The sequence below is a fragment of the Seriola dumerili genome, unplaced genomic scaffold (genome assembly GCF_002260705.1).
Source record: "Seriola dumerili isolate Sdu_G_001 unplaced genomic scaffold, Sdu_1.0 BDQW01000040.1, whole genome shotgun sequence".
In the NCBI taxonomy this organism is placed as follows: Eukaryota; Metazoa; Chordata; class Actinopteri; order Carangiformes; family Carangidae; genus Seriola; species Seriola dumerili.
Genome location: NW_019174295.1, coordinates 1,767,646 through 1,791,292, shown reverse-complemented (window position 1 = coordinate 1,791,292; position 23,647 = coordinate 1,767,646). Strand labels below are relative to the sequence as shown.

The following is a 23,647-nucleotide window of genomic DNA, read 5'->3' as shown; positions in this document are numbered from 1 at the left end:
TTAAATATACAATATAGCAGATGTAGGGTCTATTTATCTTATGGGCTATTCCTCTACGTTTTCAGTCATTGTGATCACTTGAGAATTGCTTTAAAAAGTAACTTGATAAATGTGATTGTTCACACTCAGCCTATAACTTTTTCTTTTTTTTTTTTTTAACAGCTGTTTTTTTTTACCCAACTGTGGGCACCAAAATACTCACTGAGGCTTTTATTCTGAAGACCCTGATAGGAAGTTGCTCTCGCTTTCTGGCGTAGCTCTGACACTGACAGCGGTGCAACTGTTGCACACAGCGGATCTTAAGTGTTGCCCAACTCCTGGAGGTCTCCTGATGTCAGGCTAGAAAATGTTGTTCAGTCCGACGGATTTCAGTGAATGTTTACGCGAGTGGGATGATTTAGAGAAGGGCTACCAGCAAATTCAGGTAAGTTTAACAGCGTGTCGAGCTGTGGTTTTACCTATGGAAGTGTGCTCCTGCCCGTGTTTAGCTAACAGTCTGGAGTGGGTGGGCACTCAGGCGACAGTGGGATCCGCCCTCAGCAGCTAAAGATAATTGTACTGTGGCAGCCAAGAGAAAAACAAAAAGTAAGGGAAAGGTAGAGTCGATTTCAATGTGAATCAATGCCACTCAACCGAAAGAGCACATCATCCTTTGTGTTGGTATTTAACGGCTTAAACCAGGACTCTATAATACACATAGAGGAATTAAACCGGATTATATGTAGAAATGTGGCGTGTTGTAATTTAACTGCTACTCTAAAGATGCCACTGAAGGGGAAATGTTTGTGTCTACTGATGCAATGATGTTGCAGAAAAATTTTGGCCCCGCACATATTCAGCCTCACCTGTATAAATAACCACATCAACAGGTAAACCCATGTGTTTATCTTGTCTATCAGGGTTATCATCAGTAATGAAGTGTTTATGATGCATTTAAGAAAGTCCCTACAGTCTGAAATCTCAGAATGTTTTAGCTCTGTTTTATCAACACACTGTCATCATTGAAACTTTCACCAGAACATTATTTTTGTCACAATTTTTAGGTCTTCATTATTCCCCTGGCAATAGACAAAGGTTGGAGAGCCATCTGATTCAGGCTCCTGCACCGAGAAGGGATTACTGTCACTGTATTTCACAATAAAAGACAAACTGAAAAAGACCTGAATCCACTTCTTGTGGATGATCACGATTAAACACAGCTAACTGTGCAGCACACTGAGTGAAAGTCATTGAAAGTCACATGCTTAGTGGGAAATAAAAAGCCTCTGTTTAAATATACCAAAGCCGTCACACCTCTAAAAATGTAAACAGACAAATAATTAACATACACTGACACAATTTAATCGGGAAAGTATCATTAAAGTTAAAGTAATGACAGAAGACAAACAATAACTAAAATTTTAGTTGATTCTTCATTGAAGAACCACAAAACAATTTTTTGCACATTTAAGACCATTAAAAAATAAATCTTGGATTATTTACATGACAGCCCTTTTCCAAACTACTGCAGCCTTAAAAGATAAATGTGAACCTGTTGGACATTATTATTCACTGGAATCTTTTTTGTGTCTTCTTCTGCCTTTGCAAATTTGTTAATTAATGAAAAATTAAACTTTGGCACTGCAAAACACAACTTTATATATTCCTCTGGAAACCTTTTTTTTCCTCTTTCAGGACACCCATCGTCTATATAAACAGAAACTTGAAGAAGTGGCCAAACTGCAGGACAGCTGCTCTGGTGCCATCGCACGTCAGAGGAAGAGACTGAAAGAGCTCACTGCATCGCTAGAGCAGTAAGTGTTCAGGAACACTCATAAACGTCTTCAGCTAATTCAAAAAACAGCAGCCTATATTTTGGCTAGGAACTGCAAGTTCAGTCATATTTCACTCACCACAGAGACGCCGAGGTCTTGCGTAAACGCCATTGGCAGCGTTTATGTGGAAGGATGGAGTTTGATAACATTTCATAAAATTCAAAACCTTTGGATTCCCGTTCCCTAAGGGCTGAAATAACTACGTCTCAAAGATGTCTTTGACCTTTTACTGAAGGTAGAATCAAAACAGTTTTTAGGAGCAGCCTAACTGATATTCACAATCTGTACCTGACAGCATGAAAATGAGATGAGCAGCGCAGTATATGAAATGCTAATTGGATGTTTTAAGTTCTTTAAAGGGTTCAGTGAGTAAGAACTGGCCAACTGTTGAATTCATACTCCAGACGAATAGGGGGCATCATATTACCAGAAAAGAGTGTTCACCTCTATCGTTGTAAGTGCACTCTTTGGTAAGATAAAATACTCCAAATACTGACAGTCCTTATTCAGAACTGTTGAAATGATCAGATTAAAGTGTCGATATGATACCAATCAAAGTTAGTCTGGGAGACTGCTTTAGGGCAGTGACAGTGGCCGCTGTGCTGGGGACTGGGTAAAATTGCAAGGAAATAAATCAACAAGTGTTTGCGTCACGATGTGTTTCCATTATTAGATGCAAAAACAACCATCCAACACCCAAGCTAAGTCCAGACGATGTGGATGCCATCGCTGAAATCGAAGACTCCATCAGAGACAGAGCTAATGCTTTCACCGAGATGGAAGCTTTTCTACCAAAGAAGAACGGGTTTGATTCTGTCATATGATTTCATTCTGTGAAGAGTTTCATGATAAATTGTCAGTATGTTGTTTTTTTTTTCCACTTCAAACATGGAAAACACACTGGCATAGTAAATACATTTCAAAAACAAAACAAAATGATTCTAATGTTAAAGATGTCAGCATTGTGACTGGCTGCCCCCTCTTCCCGTTTAGGTTATACCTCACTCTTGTTTTAGGAAACGTCAACGTAACACTCCTCAACAAACAGTCCAAGTAAGTGGCACTGATGTTCATTTTCCTCTTTCAAAGTGCGGCCACGGCACCGTCACATTGATATCGTTTCTCTCCGCTCCTCCGAACAGATTTGCCTACAAAGACGAATATGAGAAATTTAAGCTGGTCCTCACCGTCATCCTCTTCGTGTTCTCCTTCACGTGTCGCTTTTTGTTCAGCTACAGGTGAGATTTCCAAACGCCTCGTCTGTGTTTGCGGAGCTTGTGTGAGTGATCGCCTCCCTGTGACTAAATGTAACTATTCTCAGCCCTGGATTGATACACGTTTGGGGCTATATTTACAACAGCAGGACAGTGTTAGTGGGATCGGCTGAAAATAAACTACAGTGCCCATGTTTATTGTGATGAAGGAGTATGTCGCTCAGTCAGAGACGTTACAAGGAAGGAAGGAGACAAACCACTTGAAGACTCTTGACTAAGGCTAAGCGCCAAAGATGGCAGCTGCATGACACATGTGTCCTTGCTCTTCCCCTGAAACAGCCAATCAACTTCTTTATAACAGCTGACATCAAGCCGAACATGTTGCACTGACGCACGTGCACAGTCGAGGTTTATGTCAGTTGATGTTGTGAAACCTTGTACATGAAAATCCAATAACAATATACTGGCCAATGTTTTCATTTGTGTTATTATATATCATTATGAACAAGATTTGTGGCAGATCAGATCCAGACAGAGGACTTGTGCTTCCCCTTGCATGGCTGGTGTAAACTGAGAAGAATGAAGGAGTTTGTTGAATTATTTCTATTACATATTTGAATTTGGTCGTGGTTTACTTCATTATGTGTCTTTTCTTTTTTTTTTTTTTCTTTCAGAGCCCTTGATGCCCTTTTCAACTTCTTGTTGGTGTGGTACTACTGCACACTCACTATCCGGGAGAGTATCCTCATCACCAACGGCTCAAGGTCTTTTACAAATTCACTGTCTCAACTATTTTAATTATAATGATATTAGTTAAACTGGTCATATAGAGGTTCAGATCGTCGTAATATAGAGAGGCACTTCAAACCCTGAGCCTGTAACCCCATAACCTCGCCTACTGGTTTCCTGTCTAGCCGTGCTACAAACAGTTCTGTATCCTTCATTGTCAGTCCTCCATGTTGTTTCAGGATCAAGGGTTGGTGGGTTTTCCATCACTATGTGTCAACCTTCCTGTCTGGAGTCATGCTCACTTGGTGAGTGATGTTATCCATTTTACTTCAAAAGGAAAAGATTTACACTTTCACAACTGTACAAAAAAACTATAATGATATATTGACTGATCGGTGTTGAAACCTTCCCATCAGGTTGTAATATATAAAAAAAAAAAGGTTCTTGCACCAAATATGGTCTTAGTCAGTGACAGACACGTAGGATCAAAGAGTGTTGACACCAGAGTCGTGCACAAGGTCCATCAAATGGACTCACTATGTTAAGACAAGCTTTTGTTCCTCAGATCTTCACCAGGCAAAATTCAGAGACAAACAATGCCATGCAAACACCACCATACATATAAAGGCTATAGGTTTTCACACAGCAACCCCCCCCCCCCCAATTAAAGGATACCTACACCTTCCAGTATGCAATAAATTAAAGTCAATGAACTCCTCAAAATACAAAAGCAAACACAGCATTAAGCTTTTAAAAATTTAAGCATACATAATAAATTTTCCAGTATTAGAGAAAATCACATTACAACAATAGGGCTCTGTGAGGATATTACATAAGAAAAACATTCCCATATTACACAATGTGGCTCATAATTTCTAAACAGTAGAAAAAGGCACTAAAGGCATTTTTAAAAATGGGCTAAAGAGTTGACATCAATAAACGCTAATTGGAGTCAGGAGTTATCAAATCTGGAGTCACCATGTTTCACAAAAGAGCTCTCAGAAGAAGTATTATCAAGAATTGTTGATTTGCATAAAGCTGAAAGGGTCACAGAGTCATCTCAAAGAATTTAGATATTCATCAGTCAGACAGATGATTTAGTTCTGCAGCTACTCTTCCAAGAAGTTGGCATCCAGCTGATACGACTCCAAAAGCGCAACGCAGAATGATCAGTAACATAACAAAGGACCTCAGAGTGACAATTAAAGGCTTAAAAAGTATCATTGGAGCTGGTTAATATCTCTGTTCCCACACGATAACTGCTGTGGGGAGGAGAGTGAGAAGTGTTTGGCTTGGGGAGATGTTAGGTCCATTTTAACAACAAATATATATATAGACTTGGTGGCCTGGGAATAAAGAGAAATAGGAATATTTATTCAAAGTCAAATTAAAAGCATCAATTTTTGTCTTGTTTGTGCTCCATTCTAACCAGATGTTGTCTTTGTTCGCAGGCCTGAAGGCGCTCTCTACCAGATGTTTAGGAGCCAATTCCTGACATACTGTCTATACCAAAGTAAGAGATTCAAGCTGAGTCCCAATTCCACACTATATACTTAATGTACATTATGAAATATACATAATTAGTGTAGCCAGTGTTCTTGTAACCCCAATAAAATGAAGCAAAGCCGACTGGATATGAAGATAGAGTAGACATGAATCCTCCTCGTATAATTCCATTTTAATAATCTTACTTATTTCAACACATCAATGTGTGTGGATACAATTTCAGTGTAAACATTAACAAAAAAAAGTCTGTTTCTCTTAGGTAGATAACACAGAACATACTGCATGACTGATGTCTTGGCCAACAATGAAGTCATGGTTGCACTTGTGTGTTTTGGTTTTTTTCTTCTTCTGTTCTGTTTGCAAAGTAGGCTTTGTCCAGTTCCTCCAGTACTACTACCAGAGCGGCTGTTTGTACAGACTCAGAGCGCTGGGAGAGAGACATAACATGGACCTTACAGTTGGTGAGTCCAGTCTAAACTGCTGTCTGTCGCCAATTTCTTAGGTGTATATTTATAGTTGAATGACTGGAATAATACAAAGAGAAGCAGCTCAACAGATCTGCACATTAACAGTTGACAGCATGCAGTACAGAGCAGGACAGGACAAACGATTAACCTGCCAGGCTCATGTTATTTCCCGACCGTAGCTTGTTGCAGACGCACAGTGTTTTGGCCGATATGTAACAAGAAATTGCCTCAGAAATGACAAAGGTGTGTTAAAGGTCATTTAGAAAGAGTGGTGCCGTTATGTAGTCTGTCCACCAGAGAGCAGTCACGAGTTACATGTCAGCCACAGCAGAAGCATGGCTGGAGGGCTGGCTCCGTGGGTAAGCACATCAATCCACTACTCTGGCCCAGACTGAAATATCGCAACAACTATTCGCCTGATTGTTATGAAGTTTGGTGCAGACATTCATGGTCCACAGAGGATGAATCCATCCCATCGCTTTTTCTATATGACGCCATCAGCAGTTTTGCATTTGCGGTTTTGAGTGAAATGTCTCAACAACTCTTGAGATGAATTTCCGCAAAATTTAGTACAGTTATTCATGTTCCCCCTCAGGATGAATTGTAAGTCCTTTGCTGATCCCCCTGACTTTTCATTTAGCGCCATCGTCAGGTCAAAATTTTAATCTGTACAACGCTTTGGTTCATGACTAAATCATTCATCAGCCTCAGCTGTACGTTGTGTTTTGTGCTAATTACTAAATGTCAGCACGCTAATGCACTAAGATGGAGAGCATGGTAAATATTATACCTGCCTTGTTATTGTAAGCACGTTTGCATTCAGCTCAAGGTCCTACTGTGTCTAAGTACATGAGGCTGTAAACTCAGCACATATTTTACACGTATTTTTTAGTTTTGGGGATCGTTATCAAAAATATTTATTTTATGCATCTATTTTACTTCATGCTTTCTGTCTGTTATGTCTATGTGTTTCACTCTTGTATGAATTGTAGTAAGGCAGGAGGAATATCCTGGAGTCTAATGATAATGACAGATGGAGTTAATCTCAGCTCACTGACTCTTCTCTCCTGGTCTTCAGAGGGTTTCCAGTCCTGGATGTGGAGAGGCCTGACCTTCCTCCTTCCTTTCCTGTTCTTCGGTCATGTGAGTATCATGTCTCTTATCAGTGTTCACTGCTTTACTTACTTACATTTCTATAAATTTTTTTTAAAAGATTGTAGATTAGTAAATGAGGAGATTCAGATTAAAATTCTTTTTATCTTTGATTTTTGACTGTTGACTGTTCCTCCTCTTACAGTTCTGGCAGCTTTACAACGGCATAACACTCTTCAAGATGTTCCAGCTCCCAGAGTGTAAAGAGTGGCAGGTTTGTTAATGTACATTTAGTCATTATGTGCAACATTCAATGGGATGGCTCACTTTACGTTATGTGCAGTAAACAGTTACAGACAGTCGCTTGTGTGACACCATACTTCCTGTATTTAAATTTCTGCGAGTCTCTGACTGAGCTATTTATTGATGTATTTGTTCATTATCTTCCTGTGGCGTAGGTTGTGATGTGCGGCTGCTCTTACATGGTGCTCTTCATGGGAAACTTCTTCACCACGCTGGGAGTGGTTTACCAGAAATACATAAACAACCAGGACAAGTCCAAGACCTTATAAAGACTGGAATAATGTGTTTATGGAACAGTTACCATAGCTCTAATATTCTCTTTAGAGCTCTCTGTCAATGTTACGTTTGTTGTCCTTGTGGACCATTTACATGCACTGCTACTTTTATCAACGTCCTTTTCATTTTAAGTTCTTTTGATTTCTTATTTTTTGGTAAATGATGTGTGTTTAGGCCAAAGACATTAAACACAGTGATTGGCCAAAAAAAAAACAAACAACTGTGGCAGGTTCTTACTAAGTAATAGTGTAAGGTTGTTTCAGTAGGATTGTCTGTTTTGGTCAGAGTTGTACAATTCTGATAAGGAAGTGTTACTGAATAAACAAATAATGTTATTTGCGTTATATTTATTTAGGGAAATCTACAGTTTGTTGCTCAGCAGCTGCTCCACGGTTTAGCCTTTCAGAAAGTGCTCAATAAAACACTCCTTCAAGTCCCCGCTTGTTCTTGTGTTCTCTGTTACAGAAGGTAACTTCAGGTTACAGGTGGAAACTCTATTTATCATGGGTGAATATATTTTTATCTTATCACTCTGCTGCCGCTAAGATCTTTTAATACATATTATACCTACCTGTAATGTGTGTTTTGTTTTTTGTTTTTTTAAATCTATGTGGGGGAACAAAAGACATTTAAATGATGGGTTCACAGTTTAAACAATGATCAGTCCCATCCTTGATGATGATTCCAATAAATGTGATTGTGGACAAAATCTACAAACGTTGCTCCTTGCAAACATGTACTGTAAAGTGTATTTGAAGCACTCTGTGCATTACTGCATTACATCAAAATGGCCACAGGGTGAAAGCAGTGAATTGTAGCGGCTGACTGGGAACACTACCCAGATCCTGTTTATGCAAATACACTGAGTAGATTTCATCCATCAAAACTACAAATCTTTTTTGTTTTTGGATAAAAATCATCACTCTTCTCTTTATTTAAAGTTCTGTTTTACAGGGAATGTGGGATTCATTTTTCCAGATGGGTCACGTCTCTTGAGGGCGATACCAGTCTGGTGCTGCAGGACTCTGAGTGATGAGGAGGTGTTTAAATATAGTGATTATTATTCACGTGAATGTTACTAATCAGTGAATGGCTCAGAATAATTGGCGTACTTATCAGGCCACAGTGGGAAGACTCGGGACTCAAGGGCCACATCTGGAGTTAGATACTTTTTTAATGTTAATCTGACGACTTCTTTTTTTTTAAAGATATAACAGCGGTATCCCCGTGCCAGAGAGAGACCTTATAATGTAATTTAGTGCATAAAATAATTAAGCACCTTTTCATGCTGCCAAAGAGATTTCTGACTTTAAATCCAGAGTATAATGTGTGTAACTGTAACTAGTACTGGCACTTTTAACCAAAGAGCTGAGAGATAATGCTGATATACTGTATAACTTGAATTGTTTTGATTTTAATGTCTTGCAAGCACATGCGGAAAAATTTAAATAGAAGATACAATGATAAAAACTTCAAGACCACCATCATTATCTTCACCAGTACAAAATTGTTACGGACAACACAGGATCTTATAATAGAGAGAAGAATGAAAAGGTTTGGATACAGCTGCATTTTTTGGGGCTTTATGATTTAAACATATCTACAGTAGAGGCAGAGTGCCAGAACACAAAGCAGGATGGAAAGAAATTTGCACATAAGATCAGAGAGAATAATACCTGAAAAATTTAAAATGGAAACCAGCCTCAGTTCCAATTTATTACAGTAGAATTTCTCCCCCACCCCAGCAAAAAGTCTTGGATGAGTTAGTGCTGCAGGGCCAGTGAGAGCGAGGCTGGGCTGAACCAATGTGACGAGGAGCAAAGTGAATGGGGTGGTAGATGGGGAAGAGGAGGGCTGGGTATTCTCCCAGCCTGCACCTCTTTCATCTTTCTCATTAAAGCCGGAGCAGTGGGGGCCGTCAAGAATGAGCCCAAGGACATGGGGATTGGGGACTGAGCCTGAGCCTCGCATCAGGAGGTGGAGGAGGAAGGAGGCAACAGCTAGAGCAAGCAGACGGGCCGCCATGTCAAACCTTCACCTCAAACTTAACCTGCCTCCCTGTGGGACCCAGATAAAGACCTCTTATCTGCGCTCACCTTCTCTCACAGGCCTGGGAACAACTCTAGCAGCAGCAGGAAGGGCGAAGCGGGGGGGGGGGGGTATCTGTGGTTGAGTAGGTCCGAAATACAGAAGCTTTCTCTCGGAGCATATATGGAAGAGAAGGGCAGCTCTGCTGACGAGCTTCCGTCTGACAGAAGAGGTGAATCTGATACATGGGGGTCTAAGGCTGGAAAGCTCACAGAGATACTGGTTTTTTTTGTTTTGTGATGCTTTCATTCCTTGAATTCTGGGGGGGAGGGGGGGTATTATCTGCTACTGTAAATGTAAATAAAAGGGGAAACTGGACGTTATTCTTCACTGGAAGCATTTAACTCTTACATTCTTGTGCTAGCCAACTTCTGCTGCCGGCTGCCTGCTCCAGGTCACATCCTTTCACAAAGAAGTGAGTCATTAGACACATCACTGACCTGTTGCCTTGCATCTAATTTGTGGTGTGTACCTGACTTTAAATCACATCTGTCCTCATCTGCCCAAATGAAAAGAACTTAAGGAGAATATCCTCAGAGGTTTGGATAAATCCAAACAGGTGTGAACATGTCCTGAGGCCCTGACTCAATTCTGGCACATGTCCCGTTCTCTGTAGAAGAGAGTGGGAGTCACAATCCAGACAAGCAGCAGCCAGTCTGGAAGATTCTTCCTCGAGATACATGCACATGGATTGGATTATTTACCCAATCAGAGAAGGGGAAGTGAAATAAATGCATATCATTTCAGTAAACGATTCAACAAAATAAGGGCCCTATAGAAATCACAGCTCTATGTTCTTAGAGCTATGAGAGTCAGATCTTTCCATTGCTCATTAGTAAATTTAGCCCCACGACAGCAACTCCCTCACTCTTGATACATGAACTGAGTGCCAAATTAAATATGCATATTTAATAAGAGGGGAACATGATTACATCCACTTGTTAAATGAGAGTGTGAGGAGAAAGAAATCTAAGAGAGACAGCGAGAGAGAGAGAGAGATCTTCATGGCCTGCAGAGTGTGAAAGAAAAAAGAGAATTCATCTTTATTTTAACACGGCTCTTTGGGAGTAACCCTAGCAGGACTTCCCCCCCTCTCTGTAGAGCTGATTACACACATTCTGGCTTTCTGGGGGTTTGGACGGCAGGTTCCTATAGCAACCACAAAAAAAGCAGACAGTGAGGAGTAGACTTGCTTGCCATGCGCCTTAACATTTTTACCTCTTTTTGAACCATCAAACAGCATTTTGGAACAGGCTATGTGCTGCCAAGTGTCTTTTGCAACTCAAAATATTTCTTTGTCACAATGGAGTCAGACCTTAAAATCCCTCCAGCGCAGTGCTGATGAAAGAAAGATAACTTTTACAGTAGCCCATATCATATCCAATACAATGTAGAGATGTAATCCTGCTTTTATGAATGCATGACAACAAGATCCTTTATTCTGCATAACAACTTTCACCTCTACAACTAATACTTGTATCTTAAATATTGATTTATTGTATTATGCGCTTTATTATATTTCCATTTATACAGTAAAGTATTTTCAACCATTGCCTACATTACATATATTATGTATTTGCATTGTCAATCATTTTTAGACCTATATTTTATATAATGATACCATCATTTAATTTTCATTGAAAAGATAAAAGATAATTTGACACATTTGTTTATTTCAAAAAAACTGAAGAGCAGCTACAATAGCAGCTCTGTGATGTGTAGCAGGTAGAATGGTTACTATGTTCAGCATCTTAGTTTAGAGTGAGAGCGTGCTAACATTTGCTAATTAGCAGTAAACACATCGGAGTGGAGGCTGATGGGAAAGACATCAGTTTTGCACAGATGAATTAAATCTTTGACCTGATGATGGCGCTAGATGAAATGTTGGAGGGAATCAAATGTGTGCACCAATTTTTAAGGCAGTCCATACAACAGTTGTGGGCACCAGCACTGATATCCACTGAGCCAGAGCTGAGGTTATAACTTGATAAAATGTAAAAATGAACACAGTATAAGTTGTGACAGTGAAACTAACTTTAAAGGTTTATTCCCCCAAACTTCCCCTAGTAGCATCCCTCCTATTGGTTTTATTTTACATCTGTCCCTGGAATTTCTGTCACCACAAGAATTTAGTTTGTGGTTCCTAAAGTGTTGAGGAATTACATTTAAATATTCAGCAGCAACATATCATTTTTCCAGAAAACAGTGTCTCTGTTAGTCTGCATAACCCACAGATCCACAGACAGTGTTTGTATGCAACAGCAATTGCAATACTGTGTGAATCAGGTACATCCCTGAATGCAAATGCATTAAATCAGCAGGTAGAAACTGGACCTGCGACCAGCCAGAAGAGCCTGTCCTGAAACCACACGTAGGTTCATAAGGTAATAGGAAATCTATCAGCTGTGTTTTCATTCTAGCTGGAAGTGTGGGAGTTGCGTGTGACTGAGGCCAGAACGGAGAGAGCTGTAGAAGTCTAAAGGACAGTTTTGACACACTTCTACAACCTTTTCCACATCTCTGAAGGGCAGGAATCTCATTGTGGAGATAGTTTTCAGCTGAAGAGAGCAATATATTTCTCTAGGAAGTGAGATATGTGAATCAAATATCACAATATTTACAAGCAATGAGCTGGAAATTGGAGATAGAAGGTTTACCACACGACTGTCATTATATGGAAATCGTAATGCACTCTTTATTTCCTCCTTGGTGTCAAGACCATGACCACAAATCACTCTAATGTGGACAAATTCATTTAAGTCAGAAAACAAAGACAAATCAATATATCCACAGCGAATACAGACAATTAAAAACACACTGCGGTTCCATATAAATCATCATACACAACTGCATCCCACAGAGTCCTTGACCCACATATAGAAAATATTCGGCCCTCAGGGGCCAAAAGATGAACAATGAAGTGGGTCAATAGGGCCACTCCCACACACACCGTGTGTTCTTGTAAGCCAGATGGCCAATTTGGGCTGAGCCGAGAGAAAACTGATCACAACACATTTTGTCCTGTGTCTGATTGAATACAATCACCCTGCACCGTGCAGAATAAACACCCCGCGGCCTCCCGCAGCGCGCAGTCAGCGTGTCAGGTGCAGCACGTTCACTGAGCAAGTACATACACAGAGGTCCACAGAATCGCAGAAGGAAACACTTGCATTGTCAATGTGGCAGTAGAGCTGTGATTTTGTGATGAAGTGTGGCAATTTACTTTTGTGTGTGTGTGTGTGTGTGTGTGTGTGTGTGTGTGTGTGTGCTCACCTTTCTTAAGACTCATAACTTCACTTCAGCCAGAATCCACTTTGAAAAAATAAGACCTAAAAAGAAATTGTCTTAATTAAAATATGACTTTGAATTAGCACAATTAGCATTTAAAAGGTGCAACATACACATGGGTGACAACTGAAGGGACAACAAAACAGCATGAAATGATGTGTTGACCCACCGTGAGCCTCCAGAGCATGAGTCAGTGTTGCCTGGCATTTATTCTCCAAGTCCTTGAACTCTAGAGGATGAACAGAGATAATTACAAACTCATTTGGCATTTTGATGATGGGGGTGTCTCCCATAGGTTGTGCAGTATCTTTATGAAACTCTCTGAAATTTAAACTCAGTTTAATAGTCTTTTCCTAAATACAGCAAGTTTAATGTGTAATATAAACTCATTCTGAGGTCGTTAAGACCCTACAGGGTGATATTGAGTCCGTCACAGAAGCCTATATCAAATATTTAAAAAAAACTAATGATGGATTTGTTGCTTCCCATTGAAGCTGAAAAGCTACAAAGTTGGTCATAGAAACAAATTGGAACACAAAATCCCCCCACTGTGACAGGTTTAAAATATCACATCACCGCTTGTGTTGCCTTGTTGAAAAGCTTTTCTTTACAACATCCTGTTTATTGCCTTTGTTTCCATTTTTTTCAGCACAAAAAAAACAAAACAAAAAAAAGACTAAAAAGACGTCTAAAGCCTCCATTTGCAGCAGCTGTCATTGTTCCTTTCTCTACAGCCATTGTTGTTGAATTCTGGTCACTGCTATTTCCAGTTTCCCCTGGTTACCATTTCCCTTTTAAATCATCATGTGCTCCCACGCTAAGCTGAGGTGTAAACAACCAAATAAAACAAAACAAAGCAGCAATGAGAATACACACATTTGAAACAAAGGCTCTGAATAAATGCAAATGATGCTTCATGTTCTCTCTACCTGTGCTCACTGTGCAGATGAGGTGAAAACAGGATTTGACAGGACAGAAAGAAAAGAACATAGAATAGCATAAATATGAAACAATCCCAGCTACAGTCAACAGAAAAGCAAAAAGCTGCTATTTCTGATCACTACACCAGTGAAAAGGTAATAGTAGCTGCTAAACTAACTGCTACATACGGCCTACTCAGATAAATAAAATAAAATAGCTGCTAACTTTGGGTGCATCAAAGTTATTTGCATTAGGCATGACACAGCCACCATAAAGTGCCCACCTGCACAGACCTCGCTCTCTCTCAGCAGAGAGAGAACAACTGCTTATATAGTTTCTCCACTCAGCAATAAGCCTGGGCAGAACCAAACTTCATTCAGGGGGTCTAAGTCTATCTCATTTACAAAGATTAATTGACAGAAATGTACTTTTATCACTAAACAGCAGCAGTGCAGACTCATAATTTTGTTAACAAACTGTATAATTGCTCCAAATCAGACAAATACTCATTTACACGGTATATTAAACTTATCACGACCTCCACAGTCATGGTATAACCCGTGACATCATTGATGACATCAGCAAGAGCTTAAAAGAGGGAAGTGTTTGGGTGCAACCCCCTTGTGAACTGGAAATGGAGTCCATGGTAAGTGTGGAGGATGAAGGTGCTCAGATTTTTGACCATAAAATTTCAAAGATATGGCTTTAGCTCCTAACTTGAGTATTACAAGGCTAGCTTTAGCTCCTAACTCTTGGAGAAGGCTAGTATGAAGCTAAGCAGTGCAGTGTTACTAACTTTAGCATTAGTTGCTGAAGCTCTCATTTTTGGACAGTACAAGTGTAGCATTAGCTCCTATTTTAAGTTGCTAAAGTGCTAAAAGGTGAGAGAAGGTCCTGCTAGCTGTGCTTCCTGTACGTTTTGCTTTAGTTTTTTCTACTTCAATAAGGGAGGACATGTGTAGTGCTCAATGTGCTTGATAACTATGAAATTCACTGATTTTTATTTTTTCCTTTCAAACTTTCTGTCCCTAAATTACCTTCTTAGATAACCATCCAGTGATTAATGGGGCTCAGTGGCCAACTATTTGATTTGGAGCTGATTTTTCTGACAGTGCTGCCTGATTCTCTTAAACACAGCGTCATGACTGAAGTTACTGATGGCTACGTTGGTCTGGTGTTTTATCTAGTCCTTCTAATTAGCACCAGGGATGTTCATCATGTTCTGTGTAATCATGAATAATGTTTTAATGTTAATGACGATATTAAAAATAATACATTTACATTTAGTTTACATAGACTGAGTTTGAATATAACTTTAATTTGTTTGTCTTTCCCATTTTGCATTTGGTCATATTCTAAAATGTTTGCACACTATGGTTTTTTGGTGATTCTACATTTTTTCTTAATTGTGCCACTTCCTCAAAATAAGCTTAAAAACTTAAATGTCAGTTATATTGCAACACTAAGAGACTGACGTGTAATTTACAGGTGGAGACCAACGTGGTTTTACAAAATGCAGAGACCAATCAACCGTTTCCTGCACAGAGACAACATCATCACAAGGTAAATAAATTGATTAATTGAACAATTCTTCCATGCAGTGTTACTGCAGCTTATTCGTGTGAGTGATGGCTGCTGGAACAAAGCTCTCTTTACACCGTTTTGTTCTGCACTTTGGGACCATGAAACTTCATCCAGAAGGAAGACGCTGAAATTCACTGTTCAGAGGGTTGTCATTTAAAATTGAGCCAGCTTTCCGATGCAACTGTCTGGTGTACAGGGATGTTAGATTAAGTGTAATGCATATATTTTCTTTTTTTCTTTTTTTTTAAGTCAATTACCGACATTTTTCAATTCATGTAATTCTGGCTTTCTACAATAGCAACGCAAAATTTAGCACATTGCAGCTAGAGCATTGCTCACTCCCTATAAATAAAACACCAAACAAAAACCCTAAGTCTAATAAAACTGTACAAACCTAAAGCTGGCAGCTGCAAGATGCCTCAGACTATAAAAACCGTACTGGACAAAGCAACCGCAGGGCTGCTGCTGTCTCACAGCTGTCTGTGATGCTCAGGGAGGGAAACAAAAGTCAACCCTGTCTCATACAAATAAGGAACAGTATTTGCTGGCTGGATTACATTTAGAGGTAACTTTCTTTTAATAGCAGCAGATTTGCAAGGATGTGTGTGTGTATATAGAAAATATCTGTTCGCAATTAACTTTTCCTACATAACGTATTTGCTGTTGCAGTTCAGTTGTATAAAAACATAAAAACTGTACCAATAGTACAACAGAAGAACAATAAACCCACACAAAACAATGGGGTTTGTAGTCAATGTCCAGGACAACAATTTCTTTCAGCTAAACCAATAATAAGAGGTTAAAGGAGGGTGTGTTTGCTTGCAGCAGAATGACTAATACAGAATAAGAATGGACTGTGTGTAATCAAGTCTGCTAAATACTCTCCGATGATCAGTGAGGGTAAAAACCTACACACACTTTTGACCTGCACTTCGAAGGGAAGCGGAATAGTTAACAGCTCTGGGAATACTGCGCAGTTGACTTTTTTATGTGATTGGATGATTGAATGGTTTAAGGTTAATGGTGTTAGCAACTGCACTTGGGGTTGCCACTCAAGTTGCAGGGGGCCAATTTCAAGGGGGCCAGTCTTGACCCTCGGTTATATACCATTTAATGCATAAACAAGAAACAGTATCTCACATCAGTGTGTGAGAAGGTAAAAGGTCTGTGACCGGGTCTGCTGAAGACATTGCTTACATTTTGTAAATACACATTATAAGTGCAGGTTTTCAGCTTGTGAGGAAGAGAAGAAAAAAAAACCCAGAAAAGAGCAGTTAATCTCTTATTTCTTGTCCGTGCAGCTGTAAACAGCTGAAAGGGCTGTCGACATAATGTGGCTGAGGAGGGAGGGAGTCGAAAGCTGCCTTATCAGAGCTGCCTGAAGGCTCCAGCTCTTCAGTTCAGATGCTGTTTTTTTTTTTTTTTTTGATTTGAATTTACCAGGATTACTGAACATGTGTAACTACTCAAGAGACACCGCCATTAAAGCGACACTGTTTATTGTTAGGGAGAAATGTCACAAGGATTTGAACTATAACTGTCTGTATTGTGTGTTTAATGGAGGAGTTGGCTGTGGGAGCAACACTCCCTTTCTGGGTTTATGTTTTTAATCCACTTTAGAGAATTACCTGCAATATTAACAGAAATAAGTGTTAAACCTGCATTAAGTGATATTTTATTGAGAATAAAAAATATCAAAATGACGTCTGTAGTATCAAACCCATCCAACTCTGTAGCCTAAAACCCTTCCCACTGGTCTGTAGCACTATCTTCAGGTTACACTTTATGACCCCATTTCCACCTCGCTATTAACATGTGATCTGTATCTAGATATGTTATCTGGATAATGACATCTTTTATCAGGCCTTTTGCATTTAAAATTGCTGTTAATAAGCTTTCTTGCTATCTGAATTCTGCAAGCACTGCGATGGTATCTCAATATGCAAATTGGTTAGTCAGAGCTAGTGGTCACAGCGAGACAGTCAAAGGCATCTGCAAAGGCTGCTTCTCTGTAGCTTCGCTAATCAGGCCGCAGCTATTTATACTACAAGAAGGTGATCAGAGTCAGTGAAGAAGCTTTTGCTAATTTATCATGTGATCCTCATCTTTTCATAACGGCCTCTAAAGAGTCTCCTAAAGATGCGCAGCTATACTGTATAGGTTGTACTTGTTTTTCCTTTGCAAAAAAAAAAGAAAGCATCAGGGTCAGACTACACCTCCACATCTGTACACAAACAGAAATGTAAAAAAGACGATTTGTGGTTTAGAGGGAATTAGGTGATGTGACTACTTTTTTGACGATGAACCGTTTATCAATCTGCAGAGTATTTCTGTGCAGCTTCTCGAGCTATCACGTGGTTTACCGGATATTGGTTGGTGAGCACAGGTTTTGGTTTATGTCTCTGTAAAGGCACAGTGGTACCAAGCCTGGCATAAGACATCAGGATACGCAGTCAGTGCACCTGGCAGAATTAGCTCCACTATGTAAATCTTCTACTAAAAGTAGTTTTATTCCTGTTTCCCTCTGCTTGATCACAACGGCTTTGTATGACTCATTGGGAATCAAATGTGTTTGTAGGGCGCGCTCATGAGGAGAATGAAAAGCATAGAGAAGGGAGAGACATAATATTGTTTAAATGTGAGAATGGCTGCATATTTTCAGACACATAGTTGTGACGAAAGAAAAAGAGCTGGGAGAGAGAGAAGTCTCGGTTCCTTTCTCACCCCTGCACAGCTGACCCGTCATAGTGTGGCATGAATGATGGATCATAGGTTTCAGAAACTTACAGTAATGGTCGGACCCCCCCCCCCCCCCCCCCCCCCCCCCCCCCCCCCCCCCCCCCCCCCCCCCCCCCCCGGGACTTTCGCGGACAGGCGTATATGTTGCCCTCAAGCTAGACGAACCACATCCTGACTCCTGCTCAGACATGAGGGAGGTATCAACGTTCTCATCTCAACGCTGTTGAACTATTCCTTTAATGTGGAATGTGATTATTTTTTCTGATGGAGTATCGGACAGAAGGTCTTACAGGGAAGATTTGCACATGCCGTAGCATTGCGCACACAAAGGTGGCTGCAGTCTCTCCATTATGTGGGTAGAAAATAGATGGCTCAGTCCTAGATGTCTTGTTAATGTAATCAGAGAAGAATGAATGTGAAGTGTGCTGTCTGCTGGTGATTAAGAGCTGCCCTGACAGAATTTTGATTCACTGCATTTGGGAGCAATTGGCCACCTGGGTCCCTTCGGAGTGCTTTAACCAAACTCTGTATTGTGTCTATATGGAGTCGTGGACCCCGCCCCGTCCCTCCCTCCCTCCCCTTGTGCCCTCAATGAGACACTGATGTGTCTGAGCTGAGGTGTGCCAGAGTGATTCATTAGTTCATTAAGGCGTCTTGTGGCCATGGCAACAATCTTTCCGAGGGGTCAATGGTAACATGACGGCCCCCTTCAGGGCAAACTCTGTCATGAGATCTGAACAATGGCAGGAGGTACAATCAGTTACCCCTCCCCCAAAAACATCCAGAGGTCCCATAACCCATTTATGCCCTCTGCCTTACAAAAACACACACAAACGTGCACATACACACGCCGCCACACAAGCACACACCGAGCTACAACTGTAATCCAATCAGAAAATTCTGGGTAGTATAACCAATGATTCTTTGTATTGTTCCAGTAAAGCCTCCAGCTCAGGAAATTTCACCACTGCTAATGCAGAGTAAAAGCATATATGCTCCCCGGGATCAATTCTGTGCTGTGTAACACTCAGTTATTTGAAGGGAAAAACAAATGCGTAATTCTTAAACATAAAAAAAATCTAATTATTTTTGTTGAATAATGAATACCGTTTTACCTCAATGAACACATCATGCATTTCATATTCATTCATCCAAATTGAAGTCGTTACTAGTCTAATTAAAGCGTCTGCCAAAGTTGTCATTTTGACCTTAGGCCTTTTTTTTTTTTTGTGTTGATGCACCAACTCTATTCCCCACTACAACCATGAAATACATATTGTCCTATATTTCACCCTTTGCATGCCGAGGTTGACTCATGTTTCCACATGTTCCTTAACGTGGAAAACTGGATGAAAAGTTCTGGTTCCTGGATACTCACATATCTATGTGATTCAGCACAAAAGAAAAAGTGACAAAGCAAAGAAATGCATGTGCCACTGCAACATTTATTGAAGCGCAACAACTCATGGCATGCAGTTACTGTTAAATAAGTTTAATTGGACTTTTCCTCTTATCCCATGGCCAGTTTACGCTACTGCTACTCCGACAAGTAGGAGAAGATGTGGCCTAGTCGCAGCAGAAGCCAGCAGCCTTGCGCATATGAGGTTAATTTAGAACAGTGATGAGACCACCACATCATAGGATCTTTTCTCTGAGCTATAATCACTACAGCAGTAAACATGAATGGTGTGGTAATACGCTAATTAAAGGCCCAGCCAGGCAGATTTTAACACTTCTCTTTTCTATCGTCTCTGGCCAAACTTTTAACGTCTTTGTGTGTGATGCACTGTGTTGATACACAGTGAGCTTTGCTTGCATACTTTTTTTTTTTTTTTAAATGCAATTCTATTTTCAGTCTGAATACCAGCTTGGGCAGTAAAAATAGTTAACACACGCAAGAATCCTCAATGATGTCGTTTCTGGCAGAGCAATCCTCCTCTTCACATTTGAAGCCTTATTAGTGTGATTGCTGTAATTTTCTTATAGTTATAGACAAATCTTTTCTTTTTTTCTTTTTCTTTTTTTCCTTGCTCAGCACAAACCACATTTCAAAATCGGGTTCTCAAATTGGGGAGAAATGCCCTTCAAGTGCACTGGCATTTTTTCAGTGAGCGGCGTCCTTTTTTTTTACATTCCCACCCCTTCTTCTGACAGAGTCTGTTCAAACCATCGGCCCTTGACTTCGTCTGGCACCCCTGTGGTGAAACACTCTGCCCCCAATCTGTGTGAGTAGAGCAGCCAGTGTGTGGGCTCACTCCAGGCTGCAGGGAAATGGATGACGACGACGACGACGATGATGATGATGATGATGATGATGATGATGATGATGAACTTGAGTACAATCTCCCGACTACTTCAAAGACTTTTTTTATGCCATTGGACGATTGCCCCTATGTCGTTCAACACAAGGGCTAAAATTGCATTTCATTTCTACTTTGAACTCTTCAAAGCCACTACAGTTATACTTGTGTAGTATTCATGTACACGGCACGCTGCATATACTGTATTTAACCCTTTGTTACTTAACATGACATCCTGGTCTGAAGAATGTACTGCGAGAGGCTGGTGTAACTGATTGACACATTAGCAGTGGTCATCATTATTTTAGGTGATGGTAATTATGTGAGAGGAGCCCTTGGTCTTGCATATAAAGGTTGGGCAGAGAAGGTATCATAAATACACACTGTCAGGCTGTATGATGGGAAATGTAGGACCCAGTGCTCTTGGAGCTCAATTCACAATATTATTACAATTTCTGCAGCATCAATTTTTACCATCTCCCAACTTTATGGAGGTGTGATACTAAACCCTTGGAGTAATCTCCTTAAGTTTATGTGAAGTCCAACTTCTTTACTCCTTTGTCTCTTGTTTTAATAAAGTCAGTAATTGGTTTATCAATTAAAGATAAGTTTGAAGAGTGGGGGGTCTTCATAGCCCACAGCTCGTCATGTAACAGCTTACTGTGACTGTCTCACACTTCTTCATTCGTTCATAATTCCTGTTTTGCATTCACTGGGATGGTGTCTGTTGTTGTTTCCAGTTTCTTTAGAAATAGCCCATTCATTAGTCATGTGAATAAAAACATTGCTATTGTCTTTTGAAGACACGATTCAATAATAGGTTAAAGTTTACATGAAAAATATAAATGACAGCAAATACAAAACATACATTACAACCTTTTCAGAATAGTAAATACTAATGCTAAATCCAAAATACAATACATCATCTCCAACCCATCAATTGATAAAAGGTTGAATCTCAAATTTCAATATATTAGATTTTATCTTCAACCTCATTTCTCAAACAAATAATTTAAAATGAGTTAATAGTTGAAAAGCCAAGTTGACATGCTGATGGATCATTAAAAACTTGGGGGATTGTGGGATTCTTGTGGACTTAGTAAATTGACAGGAAAGTGAATATCATCTCCTCTGACACCTGACCTCCTTCAGGTTTGATTGAATTTGTGTAAACAACATACTTGCATTTTAATCACGTCTGACCATTAAATCTTCAGTGTGACACCATTATTTCTCCTCCCGTGCCCTCTTTCTCTGCACAGCAGCACTGTAGATGGCCAGAATGAAGAGAAAGAAGGAGCAAAACAAAAGTGAGGGGGAGGGATATAACAAAGAGGTGCTGCTGATTTAAAATACAGTAGAAGAAAGATTTGGCAGAGGGGAATCATCTTTTTCTTTTTCTTTTTTCTTCTTTTTTTTTCTGCCTCTCTTCTCCATTACAGGCGAAAAGAAATATTTCAGATGGGGTTTGGGATTACTGCCCACTTCAAAGACTTTTTCACACGAGCTTCTGACTTTCTTTCCCCTCTTATAAAACAGCCTTCATTTCCAAAGGCCAGTGATATTTGTGTGGCCCAAACCTTCATGTCTGTGAGCCAAGATTTAAAGAGACAAGTATAGATTTTTACTGCAGTATAACAGCACCCACAGTCAGCATGACTCCAAAACTTTTGGACATGAGTGCACCAAAACCAGAACTTTTTTTTTTTTTTTCCTTGTTGAATTTGAATAGCATAGAAAAACAAACCTGACACGATGATGATGCTTCATTCTGCTACATGTTATGTTTTCAGGTTGCATTAATATTGAAATATTGATGCTACACCCTTCCCACGTTTAAGTCTGTACCCTAAATAATGCCAATAACAATGAGGATAATGGTACAACTACTTACTACTACTTAAAAAAGAAGGGAAATCTGATACGAGAGGGGGTTTTAAGAAGAGACTGACTTGATGCCTGAGGTCTTCTGGCAACACATTTTAAAATTCAGGAGCTCTGACTGAAAAAGTCCAGTCAAAGCTGAGTTATGAGAGCGCCTCCACAGAGGGGCGGTGGGGGGCTTGAGGGGATATCATGAACATCCGGCATGTTATTCTCTCCTGGCGAAACTCCTCTCTGATGGCAGGTGAAAAGACGTGGCCGACCATACCATCTGTCACGGGCGCAGCACATGCCTGTCCACACCCTGCCCGGCACAACAGCGGAGTTAGCAGTGAAATTACTTCGGTGCAGAGGGAATGGTACTTCAGACTGAAGAGAAAAAGGGAAAGGGGGGAAAAAAAGATTTGAGTAATGAGGCAAGAGTTAGTAACAGCATCAGTCACAGGCTTGCAGACGTACGTCTACGATACAGAGGGACTGCTGCTTCCTACCAACAGTCATCACTACAGGTTAATGACAGCAGCTGTGTTATGTGTATTTCTGTATTCAAAATGAGGCTTTTTAACTTTAATACTACACAACACCTATGTCATCATTTTTGAAAAGGTTTGGCTGTTCTTCTCGTGTTGAACAGCACTTTCAAGTGTTTCGTACCAGCTGTTGCGGTCCATATTAAAATTCTCAAGTATGTTGAAGATGATAGAATAAATGGTGGCACTTTATTTTACAGGTCTGTAAAGTCCAATTTATTTCTCCTGGAGAAGCGTCTTGGAAAGAGATGTATAATTTGACACGAATCACGGGTCAAATAGAGACTGATCAGTTCCAATTATTTCTAAGCTGCCACAACCTCGAGACTTGAATGAGTGATAAATATTCAATTGGAGTCATGGAAATTCATCTGGATGTCAGTAATGAAATTACCACAACAACTAAATGAACTAACTATGATAACAGTCTCAGAGCTTTCTCTTTATTTTTCCTCTTATCAGTATCAAACCACATCTTTCCAGGAAAATTTCAAGAAATTATTTGGAAAAGATGACCTGTAAAATAAACCCGTACCAATGAAATCAATTAGATAGAAAGTATCTTGAGATTTTCAATAAAAATGTTGAATGGTGCAAGGCTTTAAACATCAAAAGGGGCCTGAGCTTAGATTTCTTTAGGAATGTGGTATCTAGGGCATGCTTCAGGGTAAGGAGGAAAGAGCCAGAGCACAGTGAGCTACAGGCATTAACAAAAGAGAAAATGTGTGGGCCAACAGTTGCAAAACCCCTTTTTCATGAGGAGCCTGGTTAGACTCATGTCTCATGAGTAAGGGCTAGATAGGTTTCATATGAGAGATGGTTTCCTCCAGAGTGGAGAGAACTTGGCTCAGATCCAAAACAAATATTCCCTGATATGAGGTGCAAGATTCACTTTTTACACATGTGTGCAGC

At 40.0% G+C, this 23,647-nt stretch overlaps 1 protein-coding gene and 1 long non-coding RNA gene across 4 annotated transcripts; both read left to right on the top strand.

The window, feature by feature from the left end:
• The first annotated feature begins 243 nt into the window (after positions 1-243).
• LOC111217102 (transmembrane protein 120A-like) lies at positions 244-7,837 on the top strand. 2 transcript variants are annotated; one of them, XM_022738816.1, is made up of 12 exons: positions 244-424; positions 1,675-1,793; positions 2,488-2,619; positions 2,808-2,867; positions 2,957-3,052; positions 3,703-3,792; positions 3,997-4,062; positions 5,209-5,270; positions 5,629-5,724; positions 6,809-6,873; positions 7,028-7,096; positions 7,281-7,837. In XM_022738816.1, exons 1-12 carry the CDS (start codon positions 347-349, stop codon positions 7,392-7,394), a joined length of 1,047 nt encoding a protein of 348 aa, XP_022594537.1. In that variant the 5' UTR covers positions 244-346; the 3' UTR covers positions 7,395-7,837. The 2 variants fall into 2 exon arrangements, with proteins under 2 accessions (XP_022594537.1, XP_022594538.1); XM_022738817.1 differs by having other exon boundaries at positions 245-424; positions 5,632-5,724.
• Positions 7,838-14,326: 6,489 nt separating this feature from the next.
• Positions 14,327-22,344, top strand: LOC111217186. Of its 2 annotated transcripts, none has more exons than XR_002664948.1 (3): positions 14,327-14,344; positions 15,187-15,261; positions 20,176-22,344. It is a non-coding gene; the product is annotated as an uncharacterized LOC111217186 (long non-coding RNA). The 2 variants fall into 2 exon arrangements; XR_002664949.1 differs by lacking the exon at positions 14,327-14,344 and adding an exon at positions 14,875-14,924.
• The last annotated feature ends 1,303 nt before the right edge of the window (positions 22,345-23,647 follow it).

Coding starts and splice junctions, on each gene's coding strand:
- LOC111217102 (XM_022738816.1), top strand. CDS start 347: ATGTTGTTCAGTCCGACGGATTTCAGTGAATGTTTACGCGAGTGGGAT. Junction 5,725..6,808: donor TAACATGGACCTTACAGTTG/GTGAGTCCAGTC, acceptor CCTGGTCTTCAG/AGGGTTTCCAGTCCTGGATG. Junction 7,097..7,280: donor CAGAGTGTAAAGAGTGGCAG/GTTTGTTAATGT, acceptor CCTGTGGCGTAG/GTTGTGATGTGCGGCTGCTC.